General features: G+C 41.9%; 1 protein-coding gene and 2 non-coding genes across 3 annotated transcripts; 2 read left to right on the top strand and 1 right to left on the bottom strand.

Moving 5' to 3' along the window:
- Positions 1 to 115: 115 nt before the first annotated feature.
- Positions 116 to 5,896, bottom strand: LOC149739884 (uncharacterized). The gene is made up of 2 exons (XM_089872094.1): positions 5,170 to 5,896; positions 116 to 1,033 (listed from the first exon to the last, which is right to left on the bottom strand). The coding sequence occupies exons 1-2, from the start codon at positions 5,819 to 5,821 to the stop codon at positions 738 to 740; spliced, it is 948 nt and encodes a 315-aa protein (XP_089728220.1). The 5' UTR covers positions 5,822 to 5,896; the 3' UTR covers positions 116 to 737.
- Positions 5,897 to 11,992: 6,096 nt separating this feature from the next.
- On the top strand, positions 11,993 to 12,064 carry Trnae-uuc (transfer RNA glutamic acid (anticodon UUC)). The gene has a single exon. It is a non-coding gene; the product is annotated as a tRNA-Glu (tRNA).
- A 7-nt stretch (positions 12,065 to 12,071) lies between these two features.
- Trnag-gcc (transfer RNA glycine (anticodon GCC)) lies at positions 12,072 to 12,142 on the top strand. Its single transcript has one exon. It is a non-coding gene; the product is annotated as a tRNA-Gly (tRNA).
- The last annotated feature ends 1,790 nt before the right edge of the window (positions 12,143 to 13,932 follow it).

Genomic DNA, 13,932 nt, shown 5'->3' with positions numbered 1-13,932 from the left:
GTATGACTCACACATATTTTAATCAAAAAATAATTTTATTAATAGATTGGCCTCCCATACACATGAAAATTTTCTAGTTTGTACTCACATATTTTTACCCAAGAAAGGACTAAAATTTATATATATATATTGATTTATTCATACCAAAAATTTGCGATATCAAATTACAGTTCTAAATTAACAAAAAAACTACTAAAACGACACTAAAAAGATTGAATAAGGAAAACAGTCAAAACGGGAACTTGTGTAACTCCAGAAGTATCAAACATGCGTGTGTGGCTGATGATCAAGTTGAGTAAATATGATAATCAAACTAACTAGAAGTGGTGCGTATGTTGTGGACGCCATATGTGAAAGAAACACAAAAGTATATACGCGTGGTCGCAAACTTAAAGTGACATAAAAATACATCTAAGTGTGAAAGTGACTAGTGACAAAAGTTGCATGCATAAACACACTGAGTTGAGCTTCCGATGAAAACTACTGCAGGCGTTTCTTTTTACATGCAATGTGTGAGGTAGGTGATCGCGAAGGAAAGTTGTAATGTGTTTGGCATGCACCGATGGACTTATCTTGATAAAGTCATATACTTTGAAATAAAATAAAAATCACGCTGATACGAACGTTCCACTGCAATATAGAAAACCCTTTTCTCCTCTTCGCGGGCCAGTTGCTTTAGTGACGTCACCGATGACGTCACGAATGAGGAACTTTCGTAAGTCTCTTTTGAATCAATTTCATCTTTCGTTAAGCACACAAAGTACAAAAAAGAGCTGAGTCGCAACAAGGGTTAAGATTGCAGGAAGACTCGGCGAGATCCGACTCCCGGATCCTCCTTCTACCCCCAGCGTGCTTACGATTGCCTCTGGTGCCGTGTATGTGGATACAACTGGCTGCTTGTAGACCTCTCTGACTCTATCGCGCATCTCACGGCCCACAGTAATGTTCATGTAAACGTTGAGGCCAGAGTCAGCGAGCTTGGCGAACTTAATCCCAGCTTCGTGGCTAATCATCAAAGAAACGACATTGGTTCCTGTAAAAGAAAGGCACGCGTTACATTTCTAATTACATTATATAGACATGGTTTGGGTATTAAATATCAAAGTATCGGTGCCGATTTAGCTTTATTAAATTTGAAGTTTTAATTTTAGACGAAGTTACAGGGCGGGCGACTAAATTGTTGGTTTCGTTCGGTTCGATTACCGAAATCGAAGAGAGTTTAATTAATTTTAAGCCTGGTGTGAAGCATGCGGTTTTCGGCGCCAAGACGCAAATATCGTAAATTTCGACAAAGTCAGTGACCGATTGTTGTTTGCTGTTGCGGGTGACATCATCGCTTATAACGTTGCCAGCGAGGATTACGTAGCAGCCGCAAAGCAACGTAATGAGAAAATTCCTAAGCTGAGCGCTCGGCTAATTGCCACGAGATTCGGTTTCAGATAGGCGAGCCACTTCTACACGACAACCTTCTAGGTGAACACGGCCTCTAACTTGCCACTTAGCACTTTTCTCGATTAGATTGCGTTGGATTCGACGATTATCAACTTTCGAGCGATTCTTAACAAAATCAGTTTTCCATTAGGCGACCACCGATTTGGTCTTACCCTGAAAATTCCTCTTTGCTGTGGTTAGCGCTTGCCTCTTTCGCTTAGCATCATTCGTTCCATGACGTAACCATGCACTTGAACAATGGGTATTTTGTTGATCAAAGAATGGTGACGTCATTGGCAGCGATCGGTCGATTTATTTGCGGGGAGGGTTAAAAACTTAACGAGTTTTAAAGGAGCTGCTTTTTAAAGCTCCTAGTCGAGACTTATTATTTTGCGCAAAACGATGGCCTTTGCTATCAGCAATCTGACAGATTTGGGCTATGTCTGATTCGTCATGAAGAAAACGCTCGCTAATAACCCGATAAATGCGGCAGATAACCGGCTTGTGGACTGTGGCGATCGTCGGTGATCCGATGTCGAGCCTTATCGCCCAAACAAGCCAATTTTAGACAAGTAACTAAGCAAACTAATGGACAAGGCATGTAGGGTATCAGAATAACCTAGATACTGGGAACAGAGATTTGATTAGGACGACCGATCGACTCGGTTTTATCTCAACCCTATGTGACATATTTACTAACATTAAACATAAAAGTAGGTTTTCGAGAAGAAAGTACCGACCATACTATAGTGTAACTTTCACGCCAATTTACATTCGATCGTTCCAATTAACACAGATTTCGATAAGATGCGGTTTTCGTGTCAACTCGATCGCAAGAAAATATTTCGTCAATACGAGAGAGCAGAATACTGGCTTACTTTCCGCACATCTCTCGATACGAAAACGCTGCAATTTTCATACCAAAGTGCTCGCTATTGTAACACCGTGACGTGCAGGCCGTAATTACTGGGTTCGTGTCTAAGGCCTTGTAGCGCTATAGCCTAACATGCAGTAAGACGGCTTCATCAAAGGAAACTATTTTTACGAGCGGGCTCTCACTTCTGGTAATGTCCAGTGACTATGTTCAAAGGATGTATACCGCTTAGTAACCGCGTGAGCTCAGTCACGGAAAAAACGTTTGCGAATCGCGTCGACAGGCCAACAATCCAGCTAACATACGGGCACATTGGACCACATTGGTTCGGTAATATAGATAAAATCAGTTCGATTCTCAAGCTAACTGACAACGAACACAAACGTGAATTGGGGTTCGCACGACAAACCAATTTCTCCACCAACAGTTTCCTGTTTTACGTCGACGAGAATTTTAAGCCCTCGCAAATATCGATTCCGTGTTACTCGCGATCGTCCACATCCTGTGTGACGTCACAAAACGTTAATCGCCGCCCGGCGTGTTGCGCTAGTTGTTTCTACAGCCTGGTGGATTTCCTCGTTTCGAAATGGGACGAACAGCCGCGTGTATAATCCGCGCATCAATCTCAACAAACAGCGAAATTATCGTGGAGGTGGTCGTGCTGCTCTTGTCAGGTGGCTTGAACAACTTCGGTTTCCCGTCAGTTTCACTTACGACTCCACCTGTTAGTTGTTACAAGGCTCTCAACTAAGAGTGGCGGTCGTGATATCGCCGTCTTGCCGTCGCGTGCATCGAGCTGCCACAATGGGACAAGTGTTTGCGACGTCATAAGAGGAGAAGTGGCGACTATCGGGCGACAGTGAATCTTGTTTGTTGCAAAAATTGGGGCCATTGTGCCTTTGATGGGCGGATTACTTTAGAAGCAAGAGTTAAAATCACAAACGGTTGAATCTATGAACGTGTCTCGCTTTGATGGCGGACATTTGGTTTTCATAGGAGATGAAAACTCAAGGATCGGCGAATGAATCATTCTTAAATTCACCGCATAATGTCAGCGGTATGCGATAAGTTAGTATTACTTGCGTTTAAAACTACAAAGAGTATAAAAACTCTGATATCAGCTTTACTGGGGCTTTGAACGCACCCGATAGGCGGTACGGGTGGTCGCTGCCGAGATGGTAGAAAAATGGATGCGTCGAAACCGCATTCGCGCGAACCAGCAAGTTTATTACGAAACAGTGCTCATTTACGATCGAGTGACCTCACGACCCTGTCCGGTGACGCGTGACGAATGGGCAAAACCATGTCGGCCTCCCGCTGCCTAGTCCGCTCGAAAATCTTTTGTGACGATGCTATTGAAACAATGGGCGATAAATCAGCGGCCAATTGCAGACTGCACTTCGCGGGGTGTCGTCTGATCGTGGCATGATGTCTTTACGTTGATGGATTCAAATCGTAAAAGCTCTAACCTAGACTATCCAGTTCTAACGCCGATATGAGTCATTATAATGGACTTTATTGCGCCATAAAACGCGACCGCCGGCCCACTCAAGTCTAATTTGCTGGGTTAGCAGATGCGACACTGACATCGTTCATAAAAATTCAATTATGGCGGTTTTGTTGTTAAAAGACCTCCCCGGTTGTCCCAGCAATTCGAACCACATACCCAGGAATTGGATACCAGTGCGAAAGTACTGACGGGCTGTTTGTGTTAGTCAATAGCTCGGCACAAAAGAGAGCACGGCTAATTTAACCCCAGATTGGCCACTTGCATTCTCGTTGCGGTGGGTAAACACGTCCAACGTCGGAAGGTTCACACGGTAAAATCGTCTCGCCGAAAGAAGCATGAACGGTTACTACCAAGTAGCTATACAAGGCCCAAGGAATGACAAACTGCTTCGCAATATTAGTTTGGGGTTCGGTTTCAGCGGTCTCCGAAACTAAAGCTCTTGACTTTCGTAGTTAATGAAAAAACAAACACATACCAAGGTAATTTCGGACAAATATTTAAATTTAAAGTAACCGCATATGGCGAAGAAACGATTCGCTTGCTTATGAGGCTTCCACTCACATCGATCGAAACCAGAAGATAGGCAACTCTGGGCGACGCGTATCGAATCGTTATGACTTTAAAACACTGTAGGGGGAACGCCGAGCTGTGTGTGTACATCGTATAGAGTGACACGGCTAAGCAAATATTAAGCCGGCAATTTCAACGTCGGGTCGTCCCGGAATGGTAGAAGTGAGTTGCCACATTCTGGCGGTCGCAAGTGACATTATAAATCATGCCACAAGATATTCGATTCGTTATGATTTTAAATTGGGAGTCGAAACAATGACCTACTATGCTAAGGAAGGGATTTCGCTGCGGCATTTTAAGTGATGTTTACTGAGAAACGCTGCGTGCATTGATGCATGACGCGCGGTTTTGTCGTCATAAAGTGGTCGCCATTTTCAGCCTTGTCTTTGAAAGGTTTAAAATCTAAGCTCACCGAATTAGCGCGCATTAACGTATAACCACAGCCGAGTGCGACGAATAATTGCCGCCGCCGCTACAACCACGTAGCCGCCTTGCACGCAAAGACAATGCCAATTGTTCGAGAACAATGTGATGTGTAAGCGGAAGCTTCATCCTCGCAGGTTCAACAACAACAGACCGGATGGTCGACTGGCAAGTTCGTCGTACCATCACAATATCGCACCGACCGTGAAACCGTCTCATTAACCAATCAGACAAATTTACGTCACCGCTTGGTAATTGCTAACCAATCCGCTGTTGTGCACAGCTCAGTTAATAAGCAAGCACCATTCGCGGTCAAGTTCGTTACGCTACCCAAAAATACATCACAAACAAGCCGACTCACCTATAGTGTTCATAATTTCAATTTTTCCTGGCTTGTCATCGTAGATCACCACGGCACTTGCGTTGTATCTTTCGCCGAGCTTGATTTTGTTGAAGAAGTAGCAGTAACCTCGTTTAATGAGCGCCACCCAAGTTTCATTATTCGGGATCATATGTCGGTTTGACATGGTGTGTCCGCATCCGTGATGACTGTTTTCCAATCCAGGATCGGTGATGTGGATGACTCTTCCAACAATGTTTTCCCTGCGCGAATGATGGCCGAACTTCCCGAGAGACTGCTCCAAATTGCTCAGGCTTAATTCGTCAACCTTCGTGCCGACAGTGACATTTGCTTCCGTCCACTTCTTAACAGTGTAACTCTTGCTTTGTTTCCGGCTTCCTCGTCTTCTCGATTTAATGTATTGGTCAATTATCGTTTTCGTATGGGTGTCATCTGTTTTGGTACTCGTCAACGAACTATCAAGTGCATGGTGATTGTTTCTGTTCAGTTTATTATGTTTGCGATGACGTCGGGATGGTGGACCTGACACATCGGCTCCTTTTCGTTTTCTTCTGCGGGCTTCGACGCTCGATTCTCCGGCCTGGAGAAACACGAAGATCACGACGGCCCAAACACAGTATTTGAGCATGTTCGAAATAGACAGCTTGTACATTATGCCAATCTTCTGTAACTAAACCTTTAACTAATAATCTGCAAAAAGTACGAACCATTAATTTAGTAAAAAATCCCGTACAATCCAAACCAACAGTTTAAAACCCTGGCTACAATAACCGCGGCGGATCTGTCTTCACTACAGAGTTTAGCGGTTTATTCTTACAACAGAATCTTAAGCTCTGTCGCTTAGCATATAAACGCTGGGATGTAAACCATGTCAAACTTTTCATAACATCCGCCCCGAAAACTTAACCCATATCGCTCGACCCTGCAGTGCACTCGTCCGCGCCACGACTGTTCGAATGCAAAGTGTGCTTACTTGTCGAGGCGCCGTCGCCTTTTTTCGCGTCTGCACTGCTCGATCGCTAAAACCACTGCGCCTGGCCTGGAGCGCCATCAAAGCAACCGACCTTAATTTCAGGTTCCACGGCTGCAGCGGTTCCAAAACGGTAGATTGTTAGATACACACGCAATCACGAAGTCACACCTCGCGAATAATCACGCTAAAATAATTTAAACTTTGGAGAATTGGTTTTATCAGCTGAAAACAATTTTCGCTAACAAGTAGCACCACACAAATCTATAGGCGCAAGTTTTAAATAATAACAAGATGAACTAATCATCACGTCGATTACTTTTACACTAAATATCCACTGAGTGACCATTCCACGTACTTCCTGGTTGTTTATATTTATAAACCCTTTCTCTACCCATCGCAAAATGATACCCTACAGAGTTTCCTGTTTAACCTAATAAGTCAACATCGAGGTCTGGATCACGCAGCGTCACTATCTTTAGGTGACGCAAACAAAAGGACGTCTGACGTCATACCGCGAATAGTGCCTCAGTTGGATATCGTCGTCTTAACCTGAATTCTTAATTCTTTGTTTTATTTCCGCCCCACATGTATGGTGGCCCAAAATGTCTATTCTTCGATGCACGTAAAACAATGAAATGTTTACCCCCTAATATCCTAAGTACCAATAATATCAGTACACCGTACCGATTTATAGCGTTTTCTGTCGTATTTAGCCATAACGTACTCATGATATCATGGGACACTGCAAAGACAACGGATTGTTGCGAATTTAAACCCCCCGCCCTGCCTGCAGCCTTCTTCGTTATCCCAGTTTTTCTTCATAATGGACAACGACGTGTGGCGACTCGCGCGCGTCGCCAATTAGGCGCACAAACGTCTGATAACAATGCACCACCGAGCCCGACTGCATCTGTTCGTCTACCATTGTTTACACAGCACTTGAAGCCTCGTATGGATGAGACATGTACTGGCTACACGGGATTAAAATTTTAGTTTGTCAGTTGCATTGTTTAATAACCCAGCATCTCCATGCCAATGAAAACCCGACGTTGACGTTGGTTGATGCCGTGCTTTATGATATGTAAGGTAAGTGAGTGAAGTTACAAGATCTTAGTGTGGAGGAGGATGGTCACCTTTAGCACATACTATCTATATATCTTGACGGGGTTTAAACAAATAACAACGGTCTATGGAAGTCGTGAGGCCTTTTTTATTTACAATTAAATAAGACAAGAAAATTGAATGAAAAGGTGTCCCATCTTCTCCAGCCTACTATATGACGTCACGAAGCTATTTAAAAAAAGCACTAAACTCAATTGCAGTAACCAAAACCTGTTAGACTAAAAAGGTTTAATATTGCACTCGTACACAAAGAGACTAGTCGCTTGTCCTAACTTTCCCTTGAACATTGTACGACCTAATTTACATAAATTTGCGCAATTGGACATACGGCAAAGCAGGCGAACTCTGAAGGTCGCAGCCCACCTATAGGCGCTCAACAAAAGGTGTTTCGTCAATTCAACTTTTCACATCTGTCAACTAAAGCTGCTTTCGGAGCAGGAAACACTAATGGGTTTAGAGCTTGACAGTTGTGTTTCGAAGCATCAGCGGGCGGGATTAGCGTTGGTGCGACTTCCATATGAACTTAATGCTATGACCTTGAATGACTCATATGTTCGACGGAAACGTTGCGAAACTTTTCTGTCAAAGTTGTATCCATTAAAAATACCACATTGTTGGTTCGGCAGTCCCGATAAAACAGTTTAAATTCCACCGTATGTATTTTGGGAAGTTAAATATTTTTGTAACGGAGATCAAGCTTTAATAATTTATTTCTGTCCCTAACGACCTCGGTTATGGAGACAGGGAATGTTTTCGAACGTTTAAGATACGAACAACTGTGATCGCCAATTGTATAATTTGGCAATCCGAAAGAACGAAAACATGTTTTGTTAGTATTAACTCGACGAACTTCTTGCGCAATCGTGTTATCGGTCTATCCTTGATGCGACAACGAGCGTTAATCTCCGTCGAGAAATATCCGCGCGATATCGTAAGGTTTGCGACGCGGGCAACCAAGCTGCGAAAACAAATAGGCGACGCAATAATGTTATTGTTGGGTGCAATGCGCCAGATTATTTGTCACGCTCAGTTCTTCGCACGACCCACCCCGGAGCCGACTTAATTGTTTATTTTGACAGCGTATTCTGGATATCGACCGTTTGTATTTAAAGTTAAATTAGAAGTTCATACAATCCTGACGATATACGCAGGAGAAAATGACGCCTTCACCGCGTCTGTTTCGAAACCACACTTGAATGTGGCCTTTACGATCTTTGTATGGGAACTCCTCCCAAGCAAAACATGCCCCACCAACTTCCGCGTTCCCTGCTATTATTCCGCAAATGATTGACGGGAATGAATTGATACACTAGCACAACGGTCGTTGCGTTCTCAGCGTTGTTATCTATAGATTCTAGGTATTATTAAAACCAAGATATTAGGTTTTGTACAAGGAGAAACGATACGATTGAACGCATATTTTGCTTTTGTATACTTTCGTTCTTTTACTATACACTTTAGTTTAAAACCTTTGCTACAAATTGAAACCAAGGAAAATTATTTAAGCTACGTGGCGCCCATGTGTATATAAATAACCTTAGTAAAGCGCAGGCAACAATTTGCAGTTATATATACGAACGTGTACCACTTTAAATTCCCATTAGCCGGATGGTTTGTCCCAAGCCCAGTTTAAAAATATCCTTGAAACTTAACTGTGCAGAATATCAGACGACAACTTAAACAATATCGTTGCCCAAACCCATAGTAAGGGGTAATTAGGATAAGTGTGGACCCTTAGCGCCCCTACGCCCATTTTACAAAAGCTTAAACCATGTAGAGTCCATGGGAAAGTCTCCAATGTAGGCGCCTCTTCTAAACTCGAACCCTTGTTACGTCACAATGCGGGTTCAAATGGCACCGGAACGGACTTTCTGAGTGTAAGCATTCGATCCGGTCGCTAAAAGACACACAGATCGTGCATATTAAAGTACCACATAAAAGCTTTGCAGTAAAGGTAAACACTACAACGGAATATATTAACTGTAAATGCGTCACGTTTTCTATCTTTCTCAAGGACCGACATCATTTTTAGCTGTAAACACACCTTGTCCCGCCTCATGTAATGAATTGTTGCAAAACAACAAGTGGAAAGAATGCGACTTTACTCTAAAGCGATTTCAGTTTTCATACTTTAAAGCACTTATTGTTTGTGAAATGTTAAGTAAAATGACGAGCTTTCACCGAAGACGAAGCTTGTTAGTTTAATTAAAACAATACTGTCACGACTTTGTTTAAACCAAAAGTAGCTCGTTTAGAGTAAATCAATATGAATAAATGTCAGGTTATGTAATGTTAAGAACTGGTCATATGAGTAACGCATTTTTGAACCATGCGCCCGGATAAGCTGGGTCACATACTAATATTGGAGCTAAAGCTTACAAATCTGAAAATCCTTAAAACGCGCGTGTCGGAAGCCAAATAGTAGTTACGGAAGTGTAATTGTGACGTAATAGCAGGTTCTGTTTGCTAAGTTTCCCTTGAATAAATCTCTCCCGTAGGGAATTGTGATGGAATAATGCACCGGATGTTGTTGCCTCTGTTTATCGAATTGTGCCGCATGTTTCGTCGCCTAACTTGCTCACTGCCGCACTTCAATAGGTAAACATGGCAAAGTGACGTCACAATTCCGTGTATGCGATGACGTAAGTCGTCGCAGCAGGTCTCCTGCTTCAAGTTACGCTCTTGCTTGTCGTTCGGTGCCAGCAAAGCGAAATTGAACGTAATGCGAGAAGCTCAGGAAATGGAGCAAAACAACATTGCACCGGCACGACAGAACGGCGTTTACCAGAGGACCCTCGCAGATTTAATTGCTGTGCAATTTCCGAAATCAACAATATCCCATTTAAAACATCTCTAATGCCGAAACAAAGCGGTTTAAACAATATTTTATCTGCTTGCCAATAAGCGTCGTTCGTGACGCCACAAACCGGCTTACGTGCGTCACAAACAGCAGTGATTATTGCGTCATCGGCCGCGTAATCTCAATTTCCTTCATATGTATTTGAAGTAATGGTAACAATACTTGGCTTAATTTAACTCAGCGCGTTGTATAATAATCCCATGTCACACCCGTGCTAGCAGGTTTAAATCTGTTTTATATTGTTGGAAATCTGTTAACTAAGAAAAGATGAGGCTTATATTTCGCGGTCTGATATACAAGCTATGTAAGCGGTTCATATTGTCTTTGCTCAATATAAATTTAGAGGGTTTTGTGATAGCTTTACGGTTCCCCTTTTATTCCGATATCAATTATGTTATCTCGACAATTCCCTCAACAACGAACCCACACATTGTTGCCTTCGCCTTCACGTGGCCTGCTGGTTTAACGTGGTTTCAATGTTGTTTCTATTTTACCCGAGTGATTTATGTCAAAATTTTCTGTCAAATTTGAAGACGTAAAAGGTTAATCCAACTCCCCTTTAATAATAGTCGCCAATGATGATTTGCTATTTTTAAAGGATGATCTTGCCTTTCATTTCGGTAAGAGAAGAACAAACATTCATTGTGTTGGAATAAAAATAAGTTTCCACTGTCATCTTTCCTATAACTCGAGTGCGTTGCCTTCCTTTCTGGTATTTTTCAACAGAACAAAGCAATTAAAGCACCAATTGGGAGGGCTTATGAAGCTAATTTGTCTATTCGTAGAAACCAAAAACTCCCGTTATTTTTTATCAAGGTAATTTGCCGCATTTAAACAAGTGGGCCCTTCTTAAATCTCCATTGAATTATATTTTGGTTGTCCTCGGGACATTGTTTCTGCAGTTTTGGAAAATTTAATAGGCGACGATTATGCCGCGCCAGATAGCTGTCATCTCGCGACATTCAAGTGGGTTTCGAGTCTTTCGTCGCCTCGTATACTCCAGTGGTCAGTAGCGATGACGTAATGCGGGTCACTGCACCAAAACGCTTTCTTTCAAATGTATAACGTTACAACGTTACAGGTATATTATACCCGAACCGAACTTAAAACGACCATATGGAATCTATATTTTAACAACAGTATTTACGGTTGTGGCTATTTTTACTTCGGGTACTTAGTACCACCGCACCGCTTGATACTTCTAATGATTCATTGCTGGTGTTGTGATAAAATTGACCGTAGAAATGGGGCCGAACCTCACCGGTATCCAACGTCATTCCTAAAAATATCTGCGGTGGTTTCATGTTACGAGGAAAACGATGTATTTTATCGCCTCGCCCAGATCGTGTCCTTTGTTTATGTTTAAATTGTGACCTATAAAGGAGAATTAAAGATGCGGCGTGACATTACAAGGTCTATAGTGACATAACACAGCAGGAACTCCGCTTTTGTTTCTCCCACGCCAAACACAAAGAAAAACAACTAAATCGTTTTATCGCCAAATAACTGCAATTATACTACTCGTCCCAGCTTCAGGTCGGAGCTTGTTATTCTTCGAGTGCAAACAAAGGAATTAAATCGAATTATTTCTGCGTCGTGTAGCAATGTCAATAGACTATTTGTGACCAAATTGTCGCATCGACTCTAATTTACCATGAAACTGAGCAATTAAAACATATATGCGGGTAAGTGTTTTTTATACAGATAAAGGAATGCGTCGAACATTGCTTAACGCTATATGTGGCTAGAGTTACCAAGCAATGGCTCGTTAGCACATCCTGTATCGAGAACTGTGGATTGACGTCATACTTTAAGTGCCAAAGCACGCGCGTCTCGTATAAGCATGTTTTAAGCGACCGTTTATCGTCTCCTACATGGTCTAGTGGTTAGGATTCCTGGCTTTCACCCAGGCGGCCCGGGTTCGATTCCCGGTGTAGGAACATGTTAGCATTGGTGGTTCAGTGGTAGAATCCTCGCCTGCCACGCGGGGGGCCCGGGTTCGATTCCCGGCCAATGCAATCTTTTATCTTGTTTCATAAAATACGTAATTTTACATTTTTGAAATTACGTATGAGTCAAACGCAGTTTTGGCGTGACAATGTTCTTTTATTTAAATATCGTTAAAGTTTTTCGTACTAAACAAACCAAGTAAAGTTTTCTTTAGATCATTATACACAGTATAAATGTCAAAACACGGCTAGCTACGCAGCGGAAACAAGGTATCAACAGTAAAAATACATGTTTTTCGTAAATTATGGGTCAGTTGACCTGCGAAACTTCCACGCTTTCTTATTACGCCATGTAAACCGACTATTTTCGGGTTCGTTTAATCCGAGCCATGGTTGTACTTATCCAAACATGTCATTTCCATCGAGTCGAAGTAATATTTTACACCTGAAATTTAACCACAATCTTTTCCTTTGATTCTGTAGACATATTGCCCTCGCTATGCACTATTACTAAATGATCTATAATAATACTATTGATGTGTTTAAGAAATATGGCTGTATATAAACTAAACGACCAACATTTTTACTTTTGACGTACAGCGACCTTTTTACCGTGAACAAACCTCCCGATAATGAACAAAACTGCTGTTGGCAGACTTCGTGTTTGTCCGGTTACTTCGCATTTCACAAACCGCGGGATGATGTCACAACCAACCTTGCGTATTACGCTGGTACAATGAATCACTGTATACCAAGCTTAACTAACATTTCATTACTTTTTAACTATACCTCGTGTCATAACCATTCAATACTGAACAACACCTGTCCCTTCAACGAACTTGTCTTATGTGAGCGTTACCTTATATTCAAGTATACGTGTGGGCATTTCGGTACCAGTTGATAAAGAGTAGGTGTTTTAGAAGCGAGTAACACCGCTGATTTCCTGTGTCTTAACACTGCATATTACCCTACTGTTGTGGGTTAAACAACAGGTCGCCTGAAGGCAACCAGCCGTAACCAAAAATATTGTTGCCCCAAGCATTTTGTCAGTATTTGCCGAACCCAAAAGTCGGTCCGACTTAAAGCTTTAATATTTGGACGCTTTCAGGCAAGTTGCAAATGTAAACGGCATGTCCCTAATGATCCGTGAATACTTTCTCTTAATCAAAGGAGGTTAAGTGTGTATATGATTCATTAATACCCGAATTTTCACCTAAGCGAATCCGATTGTAGTAGTTAAATTGTCAATTACCGTTGTGGTCGACCGCGAAGCAAACTTGGTGTATAAAATACTTTCCTAATAGATTTTCGTTCAGTTTAAGCAGTTAATTAAACAATCTAAAGGGTTGTCGTTTTTAGGTGTGCAAACTATTTCCGAAAATAGTCACATCACGGATATGCGATTCGTTTGGTTTAACGCTATTATGCAATGAAACCAAGAATGTGACATAGCGGTACTAAGGTGGTGAGAACCAGTTCGTTCTGGCGCCGTATCTTTCATTGACCCGATAAATGACTAAGAGGTGGCTTTGGTAAACTTACTTAAAATAAATTACATAACATGACATAGAATGGCCATACTTCAGTAGGTATTTGACAGTGATAACCATTCCAAAAATCAAAAAAGTATATTAACTGCCAACTGGATCCACTACTGAAAAAAATATGTGTTGGTTAAAGTTATCAGCGGAATTATTTAATTTCGCTAAATTGTGTCAAACTTTGTTTCTGCTTTCGGGACAGAAGTGCGAGATCTCGCTGATTTAATTACATGCTGCAAAAGATAAACCTAGTCAAGGCTTGGGTATTTCAGATATTGTTGGTGGCAAGACGTGATAACGAACAAATGTTTGGCATCA

This window comes from Ciona robusta, chromosome 2, assembly GCF_009617815.1.
Source record: "Ciona robusta chromosome 2, ASM961781v2".
Lineage (NCBI taxonomy): Eukaryota > Metazoa > Chordata > Ascidiacea > Phlebobranchia > Cionidae > Ciona > Ciona robusta.
The sequence above is the reverse complement of the archived record's forward strand: the minus strand, read 5'-3'. Positions and strand labels throughout refer to the sequence as shown.